At 58.3% G+C, this 21,524-nt stretch overlaps 1 protein-coding gene across 1 annotated transcript; it reads left to right on the forward strand.

The window, feature by feature from the left end:
• Positions 1–357: 357 nt before the first annotated feature.
• HSPA12B (heat shock protein family A (Hsp70) member 12B) lies at positions 358–20,486 on the forward strand. The gene is made up of 13 exons (XM_061366949.1): positions 358–418; positions 2,589–2,689; positions 4,214–4,338; positions 5,208–5,394; positions 7,542–7,646; positions 7,761–7,877; positions 10,560–10,731; positions 12,628–12,714; positions 13,607–13,711; positions 15,533–15,791; positions 16,236–16,339; positions 18,976–19,622; positions 20,418–20,486. The coding sequence occupies exons 1-12, from the start codon at positions 376–378 to the stop codon at positions 19,614–19,616; spliced, it is 2,046 nt and encodes a 681-aa protein (XP_061222933.1). The 5' UTR covers positions 358–375; the 3' UTR covers positions 19,617–19,622; positions 20,418–20,486.
• The last annotated feature ends 1,038 nt before the right edge of the window (positions 20,487–21,524 follow it).

A 21,524-nucleotide genomic window follows, 5' to 3' on the forward strand; every position in this document is an offset into this window, starting at 1 on the left:
CTGCAGTGCTCAAGGCCAGGTTGGACACAGGGGCTTGGAGCAAGCTGCTCCAGTGGAAGGGGTCCCTGCTTGTGGCAGGGGTTGGAGCTGGAGGAGCTTCAAGGTCCCTTTACCCACGTGTCCATGGGGTCTCCTCACCCCTCAGATCATCCCTGTCTCCCCTCTGTTGGGTTAAAGCTATTCCCCATGTCCTGTGCCCAGTCACTGATGGAATCACTCATCCCATCATCCCCCATCCCTCCATCCCTCATCCCATCATCCCTCATCCCACCATCCCTCATCCCATCATCCCTCATCCCTCCATCCCTCACCCCATCACCCCCCATCCCATCATCCCTCCCTTTCCCTTGCAGCCGCCGGCAAGAGGAGCCCACCATGGCGATGCTCCTGGAGCCCGGGATGCAGAACCTGCGCTTGGGTAAGGCTGGGCCCCAAGAGCTGGTGGGGGGGAGCCCTGTCCCCATCACCCCCCATTGCCCCTGTGACACCCGGGGCCCTCTCCCTTCTCCCCCCCCACCGCAGTCCCCATCCCATGGGGAGCCCCCAGTGCTGCTCCCGCACGGGGGTAACCAGAACCATCTGCATTGAGGAACCCTGACCCTGCCAGCGCCAGCCTGAGCATGGAGGGGATGGCAGGAACGGGCTCCATGGGGGACCCCCAAATCACTGTTAGCCCAGAGCCCACCCCTTGGTGCTGGCTCCGGACCCATGGAAGGATGCTCTGATACGGATGGGTTTCCATAGCCCTGCACTCCAAGCCTGCCTGACCTGGGTGATGCTTTCCCCCCCCACACACAAAGGGGGGGTCCGGCCTCCCCTTGCTGCTGGCACATAGAGACATCCCCAGGGACACCCCTCTTTGTCAGGGATCAAATATTCATGGCACGGACACGGATACAGCAAAAGGCACTTATGGAACATGGAGGGACCGGAGGCGCATCCTGGTGGGGAGCAGGAGGGAGCCAAGGGGGGGGCATGGGACAAAGCAGGATCCTGGCACTGGGATGGGCCAAGTGATGCTGGGCAAGGGGAGGAAGCACTGGGGTGAGCTGGGACCCCAGCACCAGGATGGGGGCATTGAGTCCAGTCCCAGCCCCATGGCTCCTGCTCCCAGAGCATCCCCAGTGCAGGCTCTGGGGCTCTGGTGCTGCCAGAGGGATTTAAGGAGCTAAATAGGGATGCTCCTTTAGTGCAAAGTGGTTGCATTGGGAGCTGGGGGGGATTCACCCGGACACCCACTGGCAAAGGGGAGCTGGAGCTTTATGCTTCCATGAGGAAGGATGGAGCCCCAAACCTCCCCAGAGTCCTGCTTATCCCTGCTCCTATCGCCCGCATCCCAACACAGAGCATCCCAGCTGGGACACGAGCCCAAAACGGCTCCATGGTAACCATGGGGATGCCCCTGTACCACTGCCTGGACCCCACAGGGGTATCCATAACCACTGGGAAAGGGGGCCCCCCTCTTGGAGCATCTGGAGCCCGTCCATGGTGATTAATCCCCCTCTGCTAATTGGAACCATGTGGGAGGAGGAGCGGAGGCGGCTCAATGGGGCCGGCACACTGGGAATAACTGGGAATAACTGGGAATAACCAAGGGCCTGGAGCTGGTGGGGTCACGGAGGAGGCATGGAGGTGGTTGGGGGTCAGTGCCCCCCCCCCCAGCACCTCTCATCCCAAGTTTTGCCCCCATTCCCATTGGATCCAAGCTGTTATCCATCGCAGCCCTTGCTAAGCTGAATGAGCCCCTTGATGGGAGGAGGCCCCCGTGTCCCTCACTGCTGCAGCCCCATTATGGGCTTCCAGGCCCCACTTCCATTGCCAGCTCCAAGGAATCAGCCCCACTGCTCCCTCCCCTGGTCCCATTCCAAGGCATGGGGCAGGATCCATCCCCCGTCAGCAGGGGAAGCATCTCCATCCACAGAGACACTGGGGGGCAATGGGGCTGGCAGGGCCTTGGCTCCCTGTGCTGCTTCCTCTGTGGTGATGGAGGGGACGTTGAGCCCATTCCTCATCACCAGATCCCACCCACAGCGATGCATGGAACCCCCCAACCGAAACCACAACCAGGCCACCCTGACCCATGGAATGGGGTGGGATGAAGGGAGGTTAAAGCTCCTCCAGTCCCAACCCCTGCTATGGGGACCTTTTCCACTGGAGCATCCAAACCCCTGTGTCCAACCTGGCCTTGAGCACTGCATCTTCCCATTGGGCAAGCGCTGATGTCCCCAAGTCACAGAAGAGGAGGAGATCCCCATTCCCGGAGCCCTTATCCCCCCCCATAGGCAGCAAGAGGGATGCCCATGAGCTCCCCAGTGCTATCACCAAGTGTAACTGGTTCCTGCACCTCCTGACACCTCCAAGGCCTCCTCATTTGCTGTTTAACCAGCCCTGGTTAGCTCCATCCTTACACCTGGTTGAACCCCATCATCCCCACACCTGCCCTGTATGGATCCCATTGGGACCATTGACCCATCGGGATGTCTCCATCGCAGCGAGGGGATGCCGTGCGCTGCCATCCCCTAAGGGAAGGGTCTCAAGGAGGATCCAGGTCCTGCTCCATCCCCATCCCTATCCCTCTGTGCCCACAGGTGCCAATGGCGAGCGCTGCCCCACTCCGTCCCCCCCTGGCTCCCCGGGGACACCCCACGATAGCTGCAGCATCGCCCCATTGACGCCCTCCCAGTCACCGGTAAGGAGCAGAGGGGGGGGTCCTTGGGTCTGTTCTCATCGCATTGCCCCCCGTTTGGGTCTTCCCCTCATCAGTGGTCACCCCCCATCCCGGTTTCCATCCCCAAGGATGGGTCAGGCTGACCCCAGGGCATCCTTTAGGCATGGGATTGATGGGATGGAGGTGGCAGCAATGGGGCCGGAGGAGCAGCAGCATCCGTTATCAGTTGAAGCCATTGGGAGGCTCCATCCTCAGCTCGCTCCCATGGACATCCCATAGGGGGAATGGAGGCAGGGACCATACCAGAGCCAGCTCCTGAGCATGGCCGTGTCCAAGACAAGCTCCTCACCCGTGTTCCTGCCGCTCTCCTCACGCCCCACTGCCTCCTGAGCGGGATGTGTTAAAAGTTAATGAGGGCTTTTAGCTTCCCGTGTCCATCCCGCACGCTCGGGAGCCTCCGGCATGGATACGGGGATCACCGTGACTCCACGGTCCCCTTGGTGCCTCCATCCATCAGCACCAGATGGGAGGCAAGGGATGGGGAGCAGGAAAGCATCACATGAAGGAAGCAGGAGAAAGAACCGACCCCACAGAGGCGTTTGGGGCAGGAAGGGGTTGGGTTGGGGGATCCATGGGGTGGGATGGGGCTTCTTGAATAGAGATTGGGAGCAGCTGGAAATGCAGTCATGGAATCATGGAATGGGTTGGGTTGATGGGACCTTAAAGCTCCAGCTCCAAGCCCTGCTATGGGCAGGGATCCCTTCCATTAGGGTACCTTGCTCCAAACCCCATCCAAATCCCGCATCCCATGGAGCTTTAGGAACAATCACAGCATCCCCATGGAGCCTGCTGCCTCCAAGCCCCATCCAAACCCCGTATCCCATGGAGCTTTAGGATCAATCACAGCATCCCCATGGAGCCTGCTGCCTCCAAGCCCCATCCAAATCCCGTATCCCACAGAGCTTTAGGATCAACCACAGCATCCCCATGGAGCCTGCTGCCTCCAAGCCCCATCCAAATCCCGTATCCCACAGAGCTTTAGGATCAACCACAGCATCCCCATGGAGCCTGCTGCCTCCAAGCCCCATCCAAATCCCGCATCCCATGGAGCTTTAGGATCAATCACAGCATCCCCATGGAGCCTGCTGCCTCCAAGCCCCATCCAAATCCCGCATCCCACGGAGCTTTAGGATCAATCACAGCATCCCCATGGAGCCTGCTGCCTCCAAGCCCCATCCAAATCCCGTATCCCACAGAGCTTTAGGATCAATCACAGCATCCCCATGGAGCCTGCTGCCTCCAAGCCCCATCCAAATCCCGCATCCCATGGAGCTTTAGGATCAATCACAGCATCCCCATGGAGCCATTGCTCCATGATCCAGAGCTGTGCAAGAGGAATTGCCCCATGCTGTTGGCATCAGAGCATCCCCTGCTTTGGTCCAGGGGGGGGTTAACCCCTTCCCAGGTTTCGGGCAGCATCCATCCCTGTTTGGGTGCCTGCCCTTGGGGTAGATCCCATCCCTTAGGGCTCCCCTTGTGTTCCAGAGGAGCGAGGCTCGCTCCCAGCAACCCGCATCCTTCGCCGTGGTGGTGGCCATCGACTTTGGGACCACATCGAGCGGGTACGCCTTCAGCTTCTCCAGCGACCCCGAGGCCATCCACATGATGAGGTGAGGAGCACCCAGAGCCCGCTGGGGATCCCAGTATCCCAGTATGTTAGAGACTGGAAGGGACCAATCCCGCTGCAGAGCAGGAACACCCAGATAAGGTTACACAGGAATGGGGTTTGAATGGCTCCATAGAAGGAGACCCCACAACCTCCCTGGGCAGCCTGGTCCAGTGTCTGTCACCATCACTGGGAAGGAGTTGAAGTGGAACCTCTTGTGTTCCAGTTTGTACCCATTGCCCCTTGTCCTATCATTGTTTGCCACTGAGAAGAGCCTGGCTCCATCCTCGTGATGCTCCCCCTTTATATATTGATATACACTAATAAGGTCACCCCTCAATCTCCTCTTCTCCATAGAGCCCCAGCTCCCTCAGTCTCTCCTCATAAGGGAGATGCTCCACTCCCTTCATCATCCCAGTTGCCCTGCGCTGGACTCTCTCCAGCAGGTCCCTGTCCTTAAACTGGACCCAGTATTCCATATGGGGTCTCACCAGGGCAGAGTAGAGGGGAAGGAGGACCTCTCTCGACCTACTAACCACCCCGTTCTAATCCACCCCAGGATGCCATTGGCCCTCTTGGCCATAAGGGCACAGTGTGGGCTCATGGATGGAGGTGGCCTCACTGGGAGGCAGGGATGGAGCCGGGACCGGGTAGCGGGACCCCGCTGTGGGATGGAGGGAGCCCAAGGGATGCTCCCTGCTTCATCCATGGGGGTCTCCTCATCAGGGAGCGGGGTGGGTGCAGAGGAGCCCCAAGGGAGCATCACAACCTCCATGCACGGCCTCAGCAGGGCTCTTACTCCGGTGCCATTGGATGAACAGAGCGGGACCGGGGCCGTTCCCAGCCCTGAGCCTCACAGGTTCCCATTTGCAGGAAATGGGAAGGAGGGGACCCGGGGGTGGCCAACCAGAAGACCCCGACCTGCCTCCTGCTGACCCCCGACGGCGCCTTCCATAGCTTCGGGTACACGGCCAGGGACTATTACCATGACCTGGACCCTGAGGAGGCCCGCGAGTGGCTCTACTTTGAGAAGTTCAAGATGAAGATCCACAGCACCAGTGTAAGCCATGGGGTATGGGGAATGGGGAATGGGGCATGGAGAATGGGGCACGGAGAATGGGGCATGGAGAATGGAGAATGGGACATGGAGCATGGAGAATGGAGCATGGGGAATGGGGAATGGGGAATGGGGCATGGAGAATAGGGAATGGGGCATGGAGAATGGGGAATGGGACATGGAGCATGGAGAATGGAGCATGGAGAATGGGGCATGGAGCATGGAGCTTGGAGCATGGAGAATGGGACATGGAGAATGGGGCATGGAGCATGGAGAATGGGGCATGGAGAATAGAGCATGAGGCATGGAGCTTGGGGCATGGAGAATGGAGCATGGAGAATGGTGCATGGGGCATGGGGCATGGGGCATGGAGCTTGGAGCATGGAGAATGGAGCATGGAGAATGGGGCATGGAAAATGGGGCATGGGGAATGGAGAATGGAGAATGGGGAATGGAGAATGGGGAATGGGACATGGAGAATGGGGCATGGGGAATGGGGCATGGAGAATGGAGAATGGAGAATGGGGCATGGAGCATGGAGAATGGGACATGGAGAATGGGGCATGGAGCATGGAGAATGGAGCATGGAGAATGGGGCATGGAAAATGGGGCATGGGGAATGGAGAATGGAGAATGGGGAATGGAGAATGGGGAATGGGACATGGAGAATGGGGCATGGGGAATGGGGCATGGAGAATGGAGAATGGAGAATGGGGCATGGAGCATGGAGAATGGGACATGGAGAATGGGGCATGGAGCATGGAGAATGGAGCATGGAGAATGGGGCATGGAAAATGGGGCATGGGGAATGGAGAATGGAGAATGGGGCATGGAGAATGGGGCATGGAGAATGGGGCATGGAGAATGGAGAATGGAGAATGGGGCATGGAGAATGGGGCATGGAGAATGGAGAATGGGGAATGGGGCATGGAGAATGGAGAATGGAGAATGGGGCATGGAGAATGGGGCATGGAGAATGGAGAATGGGGAATGGAGAATGGAGAATGGAGAATGGGGAATGGGACATGGAGAATGGAGAATGGAGAATGGGGCATGGAGAACGGGGCATGGAGAACGGGGCATGGAGAATGGAGAATGGAGAATGGAGAATGGAGCATGGGGCATGGAGAATGGGGCATGGAGAATAGAGCATGGGGCATGGAGCTTGGGGCATGGAGAATGGAGCATGGAGAATGGAGCATGGAGAATGGAGCTTGGAGCATGGAGCATGGAATGGGTTGGGTGGAAGGCTTGCAGCGTGAGGCTCCGGAGACCCATCCGTATCGGAGCATCCTTCCATGGGTCCAGAGCCAGCACCAAGGGGTGGGCTCTGGGCTAACAGTGATTTGGGGGTCCCCCATGGAGCCCGTTCCTGCCATCCCCTCCATGCTCAGGCTGGCGCTGGCAGGGTCAGGGTTCCTCAATGCAGACGGTTCTGGTTACCCCCGTGCGGGAGCAGCACTGGGGGCTCCCCATGGGATGGGGACTGCGGTGGGGGGGAGAAGGGAGAGGGCCCCCGGTGTCACAGGGGCAATGGGGGGTGATGGGGACAGGGCCCCCCACCAGCTCTTGGGGCCCAGCCTTACCCAAGCGCAGGTTCTGCATCCCGGGCTCCAGGAGCATCGCCATGGTGGGCTCCTCTTGCCGGCGGCTGCAAGGGAAAGGGAGGGATGGTGGGATGGGGGGTGATGGGGTGAGGGACGATGGGATAGAGGGTGATGGGATGATGGGATGATGAGATGAGGGATGATGGGATGAGGGATGGTGGGATTAGGGATGATGGGATGGAGGGATGGGGGATGATGGGATGGTGGGATGGGGAATGGAGGGATGGGGGATGGAGGACGATGGGATGAGGGATGATGGGATGGGGGATTCCATCAGGGACTGGGCACAGGACACGGGGAATGGCTTTAACCCAACAGAGGGGAGACGGGGATGCTCTGAGGGGTGAGGAGACCCCATGGACACCGGGGTAAAGGGACCTTGAAGCTCCTCCATCTCCAACCCCTGCCACAGGCAGGGACCCCTTCCACTGGAGCATCCAAGCCCCTGTGTCCAACCTGGCCTTGAGCACTGCAGGGATGGGGCAGCCCCAGTTGCTCTGGGAGCCCTGGACACCCCATTTGCTGTCACTGCCCTCCCCATAGGACCTCACCATGAGCACGGAGCTGGAGGCCGTCAATGGGAAGAAGATGCAGGCACTGGAGGTGTTTGCCCACGCGCTCCGGTTCTTCAAGGAGCACGCGGTGCAGGTAGGGGCCATGGCCCCATCGCTGCTCAATGGTACCCCATGGGTACCACTGCCCCAGGGCGCTGCTCCCCACCTCCCGTCCATGAGGCTCCATCCCTTGCTTCCCACCCACCAGGAGCTGAAGGAGCAGTGCCCGGCGCTGCCGGAGCGGGATGCGATCCGCTGGGTCCTCACCGTGCCGGCCATATGGAAGCAGCCGGCCAAGCAGTTCATGAGGGAGGCGGCCTACAGGGTGAGGGTGGGATGGGATGGGATGGGATGGGATGGGATGGGGTGAAGAGGGATGGGATGGGCAGGGATGTGATGGGCAGGGATGGGTGCTCAGGGATGGGATGCTCAGGGATGGGATGCTCAGGGATGGGTACTCAGGGATGGGATGCTCAGGGATGGGATGCTCAGGGATGGGATGTGCAGGGATGGGTGCTCAGGGATGGGATGCTCAGGGATGGGATGCGCAGGGATGGGATGCGCAGGGATGGGATGCTCAGGGATGGGATGCTCAGGGATGGGTGCTCAGGGATGGGATGCTCAGGGATGGGATGCTCAGGGATGGGTGCTCAGGGATGGGATGCTCAGGGATGGGATGCGCAGGGATGGGATGCGCAGGGATGGGATGCTCAGGGATGGGATGCTCAGGGATGGGATGCGCAGGGATGGGATGCGCAGGGATGGGATGCTCAGGGATGGGATGCTCAGGGATGGGTGCTCAGGGATGGGATGCTCAGGGATGGGATGCTCAGGGATGGGTGCTCAGGGATGGGATGCTCAGGGATGGGATGCTCAGGGATGGGATGCGCAGGGATGGGTGCTCAGGGATGGGATGCTCAGGGATGGGATGCTCAGGGATGGGATGCTCAGGGATGGGATGCTCAGGGATGGGATGCGCAGGGATGGGATGCGCAGGGATGGGATGCTCAGGGATGGGATGCTCAGGGATGGGATGCTCAGGGATGGGATGCTCAGTGATGGGATGCTCAGGGATGGGATGCTCAGGGATGGGATGCTCAGGGATGGGTGCTCAGGGATGGGATGCTCAGGGATGGGATGAGCAGGGATGGGATGCGCAGGGATGGGATGCTCAGTGATGGGATGCGCAGGGATGGGATGCTCAGGGATGGATGCTCAGTGATGGGATGCTCAGTGATGGGATGCTCAGGGATGGGATGCTCAGGGATGGGTGCTCAGGGATGGGATGCTCAGGGATGGGATGAGCAGGGATGGGATGCGCAGGGATGGGATGCTCAGTGATGGGATGCGCAGGGATGGGATGCTCAGGGATGGATGCTCAGTGATGGGATGCTCAGTGATGGGATGCTCAGGGATGGGATGCTCAGGGATGGGTGCTCAGGGATGGGATGCTCAGGGATGGGATGAGCAGGGATGGGATGCGCAGGGATGGGATGCTCAGTGATGGGATGCGCAGGGATGGGATGCTCAGGGATGGATGCTCAGTGATGGGATGCTCAGTGATGGGATGCTCAGGGATGGGATGCTCAGGGATGGGTGCTCAGGGATGGGATGCTCAGGGATGGGATGAGCAGGGATGGGATGCGCAGGGATGGGATGCTCAGTGATGGGATGCGCAGGGATGGGATGCTCAGGGATGGATGCTCAGTGATGGGATGCTCAGTGATGGGATGCTCAGGGATGGGATGCTCAGGGATGGGTGCTCAGGGATGGGATGCTCAGGGATGGGATGAGCAGGGATGGGATGCGCAGGGATGGGATGCTCAGGGATGGGATGCGCAGGGATGGGATGCTCAGGGATGGGATGCTCAGGGATGGGATGCTCAGTGATGGGATGCTCAGGGATGGGATGCTCAGGGATGGGATGCTCAGGGATGGGATGCTCAGGGATGGGATGCTCAGGGATGGGCAGGATGGGATGCTCAGGGATGGGATGCTCAGGGATGGGATGCAGGGATGGGTGCTAGGGATGGTGCTCAGGGATGGGATGCGCAGGGATGGGATGCTCAGGGATGGGATGCGCAGGGATGGGATGCTCAGGGATGGGATGCTCAGGGATGGGATGCTCAGGGATGGGATGCTCAGGGATGGGATGCTCAGGGATGGGATGCTCAGGGATGGGATGCTCAGGGATGGGATGCGCAGGGATGGGATGCTCAGGGATGGGATGCGCAGGGATGGGATGCTCAGGGATGGGTGCTCAGGGATGGGATGCGCAGGGATGGGATGCTCAGGGATGGATGCTCAGGGATGGGATGCTCAGGGATGGGATGCTCAGGGATGGGATGCTCAGGGATGGGATGCTCAGGGATGGGATGCTCAGGGATGGGTGCTCAGGGATGGGATGCTCAGGGATGGGATGCGCAGGGATGGGATGCTCAGGGATGGGATGCTCAATGATGGGATGCTCAGGGATGGGATGCTCAGGGATGGGATGATCAGGGATGGGATGCTCAGGGATGGGATGCTCAGGGATGGGATGCGCAGGGATGGGATGCTCAGGGATGGATGCTCAGGGATGGGTGCTCAGGGATGGGATGCCAGGGATGGGATGCTCAGTGATGGGATGCTCAGTGATGGGATGCTTCAGGGATGGATGCTCAGGGATGGGATGCTCAGGGATGGGTGCTCAGGGATGGGATGCTCAGGGATGGGATGCTCAGGGATGGGATGCTCAGGGATGGGATGCTCAGGGATGGGATGCTCAGGGATGGGATGCTCAGGGATGGGTGCTCAGGGATGGGATGCTCAGGGATGGGTGCTCAGGGATGGGATGCTCAGTGATGGGATGCTCAGGGATGGGATGCTCAGGGATGGGATGCGCAGGGATTGGATGCTCAGGGATGGATGCTCAGGGATGGGATGCTCAGGGATGGGATGCTCAGGGATGGGATGCTCAGTGATGGGATGTGCCCGTCTCCATCCCCACATCCCGTTACCCCTCCAGGCCGGGCTGGTGTCCCCGGAGAGCCCGGAGCAGCTCCTGATCGCACTGGAACCCGAGGCCGCCTCCATTTACTGCAGGAAGCTCCGGCTCCATCAATTGATCGACCTGAGCTGCAAGGGGGGGGGCACGGGGCTGGCTCCGGAGCATCCCATTGACTCCAGCTTCCGGCAGGGTGAGCGGCACTGGGACAGCGGGAGAAGGGCTCGGGTACTGCAGCGCATCCCCAGGTCCAGGGGTGCAATGGGGCTGCGGACAGCGGGGTCCCTGCATGAGCACAGTGGGAATGCACTGATCCCGATGGTCCCATAGCACAAGGGATGGGTCCTGCTATTCCAGTGGGGGCATTCCCACAGGGATGAGCATCCCAGTGAGCTCCCATGGCAAGGACCTTGTCTGAGTTATGGACTTGGCATCAGGGATGGAGCAGAGCCACAGTGGGGGAAGCAGCGATGGCTCCATCCCGGCTCCGGACCCTTTTCCATTCCCCCATCCCCTTTCCCTATGGGGCTGATCCAAGGAAAAGCCTCAGTGCAGGGACTGGGAAGAGCTGGGGAGCACCACAGGGATCCCCATCATCACCAACCCATGGGGAAACTGAGGCAGGGATGAGTGCCAAGGGGGCAAACGAGAGCCCATGGACTCTGCTCCCCACTTTCCCCCCTTTCCAAGCCCATCCAAGCCGTGCACCCCCTATGGGTTTATCCCCTGTTATCAGCCCAACCTCCCCTTGATCCCCTTTCCCTTTCCCGGCATTCCCATTTCTGCTGCCTCAGCTGGAATCGCGCTGCATTCCTCAATCCCAGCAGCTCCTCTTGGCCCTCAATAGGGGCCGAGGCCTTGGGATCCCAATCCCATCCTGGTTGATGCCATAACATTGGGATGGGGAGAGGATCCCCTCTGGGAATGCTCCCCCCGCACCCCATGTGTGGTCCAGAGCTGGGATCATCCGGTGGCTCCTGCCTTTGTCTTGGCTGGGACCGCATCCGGATGCATGGAGCTGCATCCTGATGGATGGAGCTGCATCCGGATGGATGGAGCTGCATCCCAATGGATGGAGATGCATCCGGATGGATGCATGGAGCTGCATCCGGATGGATGGATGGAGCTGCATCCCGATGGATGGAGCTGCATCCGGATGGATGGAGCTGCATCCGGATGCATGGAGCTGCATCCCGATGGATGGAGCTGCATCCGGATGGATGGATGGAGCTGCATCCCGATGGATGGAGCTGCATCCGGATGGATGGAGCTGCATCCCGATGGATGGATGGAGCTGCATCCCAATGGATGGAGCTGCATCCCGATGGATGGAGCTGCATCCCGATGGATGGAGCTGCATCCGGATGGATGGAGCTGCATCCAGATGGATGGAGCTGCATCCCAATGGATGGATGGAGCTGCATCCGGATGGATGGAGCTGCATCCAGATGGATGGAGCTGCATCCCAATGGATGGATGGAGCTGCATCCCGATGGATGGAGCTGCATCCCAATGGATGGAGCTGCATCCCGATGGATGGAGCTGCATCCCGATGGATGGAGCTGCATCCGGATGGATGGAGCTGCATCCAGATGGATGGAGCTGCATCCCAATGGATGGATGGAGCTGCATCCGGATGGATGGAGCTGCATCCAGATGGATGGAGCTGCATCCCAATGGATGGATGGAGCTGCATCCCGATGGATGGAGCTGCATCCTGATTGATGGAGCTGCATCCCGATGGATGGATGGAGCTGCATCCCGGTGCAGAGGGTGATGGATACTGGTGCTGCATCTGCATCCCAGTATGGTGAAAACAGGCCGGGATAACCCCACCTTCCCAAAGAGTTCCTGCCCTTCCGGGTGCTTTGGTGATGGGGGGGAACAGAGGAAACTCCACCCGGGAAGAGGGAAAAGGGCATTGAGGTGGGGTCCCATAGGATCCTGTGGGATAATGGGAAGAGCAGCCGCATGGCTGTGCTACGTTGGGATTGGGAGGAAGCGGATAACCAGTGCTCCCAGTGCATCCCACCATGGCATTCCCAGTCATGCTCCCCTTCACTCCTGATGCTGCTGTCCCATTCCACAGCTCGGGAACAGCTCCGGCGATCCCGCCACAGCCGCACGTTCCTGGTGGAATCGGGAATGGGGGAGCTCTGGTCGGAGATGCAGGCAGGTAGGAAAGGGGATGGGGTCCATGGAAGGGCACAACTGGGATCACACTGGGATGGGAATAGGGGTGGGATTTCCTGCATGGGGGTGATGCTGTTGAGCTCTGTTGCCACCACATCATCATCGGGTTGATGCTAAGATGCAGCATCCCTATTTCCCCCTCCCAAATCCACATTGGATCCATTGGGACACCCATTCCATGTGCTGGGAGCAGTGGGATGTACCCCAGGGGACCAGGCCTGATGCAGGGTGATGGGCTATGGGGTGGGGGGCACCCAGGACCATGGGGTGGGTATCCCTTGGGATCAGGCCTGATGCAGGGTGATGGGCTATGGGATGGGGGGCACCCAGGACCATGGGGTGGGTATCCCAGGGGGATCAGGCCTGATGCAGGGTGATGGGCTATGGGATGGGGGGCACCCAGGACCATGGGGTGGGTATCCCAGGGGGATCAGGCCTGATGCAGGGTGATGGGCTATGGGGTGGGGGGCACCCAGGACCATGGGGTGGGTATCCCAGGGGGATCAGGCCTGATGCAGGGTGATGGGCTATGGGGTGGGGGGCACCCAGGACCATGGGGTGGGTACCCCAGGGGACCAGGCCTGATGCAGGGTGATGGGCTATGGGGTGGGGGGCACCCAGGACAATGGGGTGGGTACCCCAGGGGGATCAGGCCTGATGCAGGGTGATGGGCTATGGGGTGGGGGGCACCCAGAACCATGGGGTGGGTACACCAGGGGGATCAGGCCTGATGCACGGTGATGGGCTATGGGATGGGCGGCACCCAGGACCATGGGGTGGGTATCCCAGGGGGATCAGGCCTGATGCAGGGTGATGGGCTATGGGATGGGGGGCACCCAGGACCCCCCCCCCTCAGCCCCTGGCACTGCCCATAGGTGACAGGTACATCGTGGCTGACTGCGGGGGGGGCACCGTGGACCTCACCGTGCATCAGATCGAGAAGCCCCAGGGGACGCTGAAGGAGCTCTACAAAGCCTCGGGTGAGGGGGACACCCCAAAAGGGGGGACCCCATCATAAGGGGCTTGGGTGGGGGGGGGGTCCCCTCGGTGGCAGCGGTGGGGTCGTGGCGCCACCTGGTGACAGAGAGGAGAAGGGCAGGGAGGGGGGACGGATGCTGGATGCAGGGACAAGGGAGAGGGATGATGGGATGGGGGTGACAATGGGATGGGGGGTGGGATATGGGGTAAAAGGTGGGACAGGGATGCTAGGATGGGGGTGACAATGGGATGGGTGTTGGGATATGGGGTACAACATGGGACAGGGATGCTGGGATGGGGGTGACAATGGGATGGGTGTTGGGATATGGGGTACAAGGTGGGACAAGGATGCTGGGGTGGGGGTGACAATGGGATGGGTGTTGGGTTATGGGGTACAAGGCAGGACAGGGGTGTTGGATGGGGGGTTCAGGTGGGACAGGGATGCTGGGATGGGGATACAAAGTAGGACAAGGATGTTGGGATGGGGGTGACAGTGGGATGGGTGTTGGGTTATGGGGGTACAAGGTGGGACAGGGATGCTGGGATGGGAGTGACAATGGGATGAGGGTTGGGATATGGGGTACAAGGTGGGACAGGGATGCTGGGATGGGGGTGACAATGGGATGGGTGTTGGGATATGGGGTACAAGGTGGGACAGGGATGCTGGGATGGGGTGACAATGGGATGGGTGTTGGGATATGGGGTACAAGGTGGGACAGGGATGCTGGATGGGGGACAAGGTGGGACAGGGATGCTGGGATGGGAGTGACAATGGGATGGGTGTTGGGATATGGGGTACAAGGTGGGACAGGGATGCTGGATGGGGTACAAGGTGGGACAGGGATGCTGGGATGGGGTGACAATGGGATGGGTATTGGGATATGGGGTACAAGGTGAGACAGGGATGCTGGATGGGGGACAAGGTGGGACAGGGATGCTGGGATGGGAGTGACAATGGGATGGGTGTTGGGTTATGGGGGTACAAGGTGGGACAGGGATGCTGGGCTGGGGTGACAATGGGATGGGTGTTGGGATGTGGGGGTTCAGGTGGGACAGGGATGCTGGGATGGGGCAGGCAGGGACAGGAGTGCTGGGTAGGAGGGGGACAGGGTGGGACAGGGGTGCTGGTGGGACAGGGGGTGCTGCAGGGGAGGATGAGGGCAGGAGCTGAGGCCCAGAGCACCCAACCTGGGGCCATGGACCCACCGGTGTCCACATGTGGCAACTGGGGCAGCACCGGGTGATGCTGGGATGGGGGATATGGGGATGGGGGATATGGGGATGGAGTAATGGGGATGGGGGATATGGGGATGGGGGATATGGGGATGGGGGAATGGGGATGGGGGATATGGGGATGGGGGAATGGGGATGGGGGATATGGGGATGGGGGACATGGGGATGGAGTAATGGGGATGGAGGACATGGGGATGGAGTAATGGGGATGGGGGACTTGGGATGGAGGACATGGGGATGGGGGATATGGGGATGGGAGATATGGGGATGGAGTAATGGGGATGGAGTAATGGGGATGGGGGACATGGGGATGGAGTAATGGGGATGTGGGACTTGGGATGGAGGACATGGGGATGGGGGTATGGGGATGGGGCATATGGGGATGGGGGATATGGGGATGGGAGATATGGGGATGGAGTAGTGAGGATGGAGATCATGGGGATGGAGTAATGGGGATGGAGTAATGGGGATGGAGGAATGGGGATGGGGGAATGGGGATGGGGATCATGGGGATGGGGGAATGGGGATGGGGCACACGGGGACGCGTTTCCCACGGGTACCGTGCCCCATGCACCCCTCTGTCTCCGCAGGGGGTCCCTATGGAGCCGTGGGGGTGGACCTGGCCTTCGAGCAGCTCCTGTGCCACATCTTCGGGCCGGATTTCATCTCCACCTTCAAGGCCAAGCGCCCGGCGGCCTGGGTGGACCTCGGCATCGCCTTCGAGGCGCGGAAGCGAGCGGCGGCCCCGGCCCGCGCCACCGCCCTCAACGTCTCCCTGCCCTTCTCCTTCATCGACTTCTACCGCAAGCACCGCGGGCACAACGTGGAGGCGGCGCTGAGGAGGAGCAAGTGAGGGGCTGGGGTGCGGGGAATGGGGTTTGGGGTGGTCTGAAGTGGGGGGCTCTGCTGATGGGATGGGGGAGGCTTTGGGGAGGGCAGCGCTGGGTCTTAGAGCAGGTTCTAGTGTGTGAAGGGGGCAATAGGGATGCTGGGGATGGACTCTTCATTAGGGACTGCAGTGATAGGACAAGGGGTAATGGGGTCAAACTGGAACAGGGGGAGTTTAGATTGGATCTAAGGAGGGAATTCTTCACTATGAGGGTGCTGAGGCACTGGAATGGGTGCCCAGAGAGGTTGTGAATGCTCCATCCCTGGCAGTGTTCAAGGCCAGGTTGGACAGAGCCTTGGGTGCCATGGGTTAGTGTGAGGTGTCCCTGCCCATGGAACTGGATGATCCCAAGCTCCTTTCCAACCCGAACCATTCCATGGTTCTATGGTTCTCTCCTTCCCCAGTGTTAACTTTGTGAAGTGGTCGTCCCAAGGGATGCTGCGGATGTCCCCGGAGGCCATGAGCGAGCTCTTCCAGCCCACCATCAGCCAGATCATCAAACACATCGGTAGGGCTCCATGGAAGCAGGGAATGGGATGGGTTGGGAAGGAACACTCATGGAATCACAGCATGGTTTGGGTTCAAGGGACCTCAAAGCTCCTCCAGCTCCAACCCCAACCCCTTCCACTGGAGCAGCTTGCTCCAACCCCTGTGTCCAACCTGGCCTTGGGCACTGCCAGGGATGGGGCTCTTCTTGTTGGGCATCTTCTTGTACCTGCTGCTGATGCAGTGGCCATGGGCAGGGCCTCCTCACACTGGGTGGGTTGAGGGGTGGGAGCAGGCATTGCAAAGGGGGGCCCCTTGTGCCCTGGGATCCTGACACCCTCCCACCATCACTGAGGTAGGGGCAAAGGTTGGGCTTGCTGATCTCAATGGTTGGACTTGATCTTAATGGGTGGACATGATCTTAATAGCTGGAGTTGATGATCTCAATGGTTGGATTTGATCTCAATGGTTGGACTTGATGATCTAAATGGTTGGACTTGATCTCAGAGGTTGGACTTGGTGACCTCAGTGGTTGGACTTAATTTAACGGTTGGACTTGATGATCTCAATGGTTGGACTTGATCTTAACGGTTGGAGTTGATCTCAATGGTTGGGCTTGATCTCAAATGGTTGGACTTGACCTTAATGATTGGACTTGACCTTAATGATTGGACTTGATCTCAATGGTTGGAGTTGATCTCAGAGGTTGGACTTGATGACCTCAATGGTTGGACTTGACCTCAATGGTTGGACTTGACCTCAATGGTTGGACTTGATCTCAGTGGTTGGGCTTGGTCACAATGGTTGGACTTGGTGATCTCAATGGTTGGACTTAATTTAATGGTTGGACTTGATGATCTCAGAGGTTGGACTTGGTGACCTCAGTGGTTGGACTTGACTTCAATGGTTGGACTTAATTTAATGGTTGGACTTGATGACCTCAATGGTTGGACTTCATCTCAATGGTTGGACTTGATCTCAATGGTTGGGGTTGATCTCAACGGCTGGGCTTGATCTCAACGGTTGGGCTTGATCTCAATGGTTGGACTTGAAATCAATGGTTGGACTTGACCTCAGTGATTGGACTTGACCTCAATGGTTGGACTTGGTAATCTCAGTGGTTGGACTTGATCTCAATGGTTGGACTTGATCTCAATGGTTGGGCTTGATCTCAATGGTTGGGCTTGATCTCAATGGTTGGGCTTGACCTTAATGGTTGGACTTGATCTCAATGGTTGGGCTTGATCTCAGTGGTTGGACTTGACCTCAATGGTTGGGCTTGATCTCAATGGTTGGACTTGGTGATCTCAGTGGTTGGACTTAATTTAATGGTTGGACTTGATCTCAATGGTTGGACTTGATCTCAATGGCTGAATTGATCTCAATGGTTGGACTTGATCTCAATGGTTGGACTTGACCTCAGTGGTTGGACTTGACCTCAGTGGTTGGACTTGATTTCAATGGTTGGACTTGATTTCAATGGCTGACTTGATCTCAATGGTTGGACTTGATCTCAATGGTTGGACTTGACCTCAGTGGTTGGGCTTGATCCCAATGGTTGGGCTTGATCTTAATGGGTGGACTTGATCTCAATGGCTGACTTGATCTCAATGGTTGGCCTTGATCTCAGTGGTTGGGCTTGATCTCAATGGTTGGACTTGATCTCAATGGTTGGACTTGACCTCAGTGGTTGGACTTGACCTCAGTGGTTGGACTTGATTTCAATGGTTGGACTTGATTTCAATGGCTGACTTGATCTCAATGGTTGGACTTGATCTCAATGGTTGGACTTGACCTCAGTGGTTGGGCTTGATCCCAATGGTTGGGCTTGATCTTAATGGGTGGACTTGATCTCAATGGCTGACTTGATCTCAATGGTTGGCCTTGATCTCAGTGGTTGGGCTTGATCTCAATGGTTGGACTTGATCTCAATGGTTGGACTTGACCTCAGTGGTTGGACTTGACCTCAGTGGTTGGACTTGATTTCAATGGTTGGACTTGATTTCAATGGCTGACTTGATCTCAATGGTTGGACTTGATCTCAGTGGTTGGACTTGATCTCAGTGGTTGGACTTGACCTCAATGGTTGGACTTGATCTTAATGGTTGGACTTGACCTCAGTGGTTGGGCTTGATCCCAATGGTTGGGCTTGATCTTAATGGGTGGACTTGATCTCAATGGCTGACTTGATCTCAATGGTTGGCCTTGATCTCAGTGGTTGGGCTTGATCTCAATGGTTGGACTTGATCTCAATGGCTGACTTGATCTCAATGGTTGGACTTGATCTCAATGGTTGGACTTGACCTCAGTGGTTGGGCTTGATCTCAATGGTTGGACTTGATCTTAATGGTTGGACTTGGCCTAAATGGTTGGACTTGATCTCAAGGGTTGGACTTGGCCTAAATGGTTGGACTTGATCTCAATGGTTGGACTTGATCTCAATGGTTGGACTTGATCTCAACGGTTGGATTTGATCTCAGTGGTTGGATTTGATGTCAATGGTTGGGGTTGATCTCAGTGGTTGGACTTGATCTCAATGGTCGGGCTTGATTTCAATGGTCAGACTTGACCTTAATGTTTGAACTCGATGACCTTCAAGGTCTTTCCCACCCCATTCCCCCCCATAACCCCCCCCACTCTCCCCTTGTCCCTCCCCAGACAACCTCCTCAAGAAACCCGAGGTCCAAGGCATCAAGTTCCTATTCCTGGTGGGGGGCTTCGCCGAGTCACCCATGCTACAGAGCGCGGTGCAGTCGGCACTGGGCTCGGCGTTACGGGTCCTGGTACCACAGGACGTGGGGCTCACCATCCTCAAGGGCGCCGTGCTCTTCGGCCTCGACCCCACCATCGTGCGCGTTCGCCGCTCACCCCTTTCCTACGGCGTTGGGGTCCTCAATAAGTTCATTGAGGGCAAGCACCCACGGGAGAAGCTGTTGGTAAAGGGCGGCCGAGCTTGGTGCACCGATGTCTTTGAGCGCTTCGTGGCCGTGGACCAGTCGGTGGCACTGGGTGAAGTGGTGCAGCGCAGTTACTGCCCGGCACGGCCCGGTCAACGCAGGACCATCATCAACGTCTACTGCAGCGCCTCCGATGACGCGCTCTACATCACCGACCCCGGTGTGCGCAAGTGCGGCACCGTCAGCCTGGAGCTGGATGAACTGGGTCATGGTGGTGGTGCTGGTGCCCGTAGGGAGATCCGAGCCTCCATGCAGTTTGGAGACACCGAGATCAAGGTGACCGCCATGGACATCAGCACCGCCAAGAGCGTGCGGGCCACCATTGACTTCCTCTCCAACTGAGCACTGGTGGCACCCGTGGGTGCTTTGGGGCACCCATGGGTGCTTTGAGGCACACCATTGGTCGTTTGGGACACCCCATTGGTCGTTTGGGACACCCCATTGGTCGTTTGGGACACCCATGGGTGCTTTGGGACACCCCATTGGTTCTTTGGGACACTCCATGGGTCCTTTGAGGCACCCCATTGCTCATTTGAGGCACACCATTGGTCGTTTGGGACACCCCATTGGTTCTTTGAGGCACCCCATTGGTTCTTTGAGGCACCCCATTGGTCGTTTGGGTCACCCCATTGGTTCTTTGAGGCACACCATTGGTCGTTTGGGACACCCCATTGGTTCTTTGAGGCACCCCATTGGTCGTTTGGGACACCCCATTGGTTCTTTGAGACACCCCATTGGTCCTTTGGGACACCCCATGGGTCCTTTGAGGCACACCATTGGTCATTTGGGACACCCATGGGTGCTTTGGGACACCCCATTGGTTGTTTGGGACACCCCATTGGTCCTTTGAGGCACACCATTGGTCATTTGGGACACCCCATTGGCTCTCTGAGGCACCCCATTGGTCGTTTGGGACACCCCATTGGTCCTCTGAGGCACACCATTGGTCGTTTGGGACACCCCATTGGTCATTTGAGGCACACCATTGGTCGTTTGGGACACCCATGGGTGCTTTGGGACACCCCATTGGTTCTTTGGGACACTCCATGGGTCCTTTGAGGCACCCCATTGGTCATTTCAGACACCCCATTGGTCCTTTGGGACACCCCATTGGTCCTTTGGGACACCCCATTGGTCCTTTAGGACACCCCATTGGTCCTTTGGGACACCCATTAGTGCTCTGGGACATCCCACAGGTCCTTTGGGACACCCACTGGTTCTTTGGGACACCCCATGAGTGCTCTGGGACACCCATGGGTGCTCTGGACAGCCCCTTGTTTTAGGACACCCATTCCTGTTTTAGGACACCCATTCCTATTTTGGGACACCCACGGATGCTTTGGGGATGCTCATTCGTGTTTTGAGACCCCCATTTGTGTGCTGGGGACCCCCCCAGGTACTTCAGGGCACTTATGGGTGCTCCGAGACACCCCATGGGACACCCATGGGTGCAGGGACACCCCAAAGCTGCTCCCCTTGGAGCCAGTGCTGGCACCTCCCATAGCAATGGGTTGGGATTTGACTGTTAGGAAATGGACCACGGGCACAAAGTCCCTCATCCCATCCAGAACCACCTGGAACCATCCCCATCCCATCCCCATCCCCATCCCATCCCCATCCCAATCCCATCCCCATCCCATCCCCATCCCATTCCCATCCCATCCCAACCCCATCCCCATCCCATCCCCATCCCAACCCCATCCCCATCCCATCCCCATCCCATCCCCATCCCATTCCCATCCCATCCCATCCCCATCCCCATCCCATCCCCATCCCCATCCCCATCCCCATCCCCACACAGGGATCCTGCAGCCCCTTGTACCCTTAGGGGGTGCCCCTTGTCATCCTCCACCAGTGTCCTCCATAGCGTTTAATGGGGTTGCAGCACCAGCCCCAGCGCTCCCAGGGTGTTCAATGGGGTGAAGTGGGCTCCAGCCCCCCCGCCCCCAAGCTCCAGTTTATTCTTTACCCTATAGGTTTGTACTTAACCCCCCCACATCCATGTATATGTATATATATATCTCTATATATTTATATCTATATATATAGGCACATGAAGCCTCCTGTTGCTGTCAGAACTGAGCCACTGCTCCTGGTCCGGGTACCATGGGGCTTACTGGGGGGAAACATGGAAATGGGGGAAAGGGAACTGGAAATGGAAGGGAAAAGGGAAACTGGAGGGGGAAAGGGAAAGTGGAGGGGAAAGGGAACTGGAGGGGAAAGGGGAACTGGAGGGGAAAGGGAACTGGA

This window comes from Neopsephotus bourkii, unplaced genomic scaffold, assembly GCF_033783945.1.
Source record: "Neopsephotus bourkii isolate Nb327-2 ecotype Australia unplaced genomic scaffold, CSIRO-AGI_Nbou_v1 NB_1364, whole genome shotgun sequence".
NCBI classification, from domain to species: Eukaryota; Metazoa; Chordata; class Aves; order Psittaciformes; family Psittacidae; genus Neopsephotus; species Neopsephotus bourkii.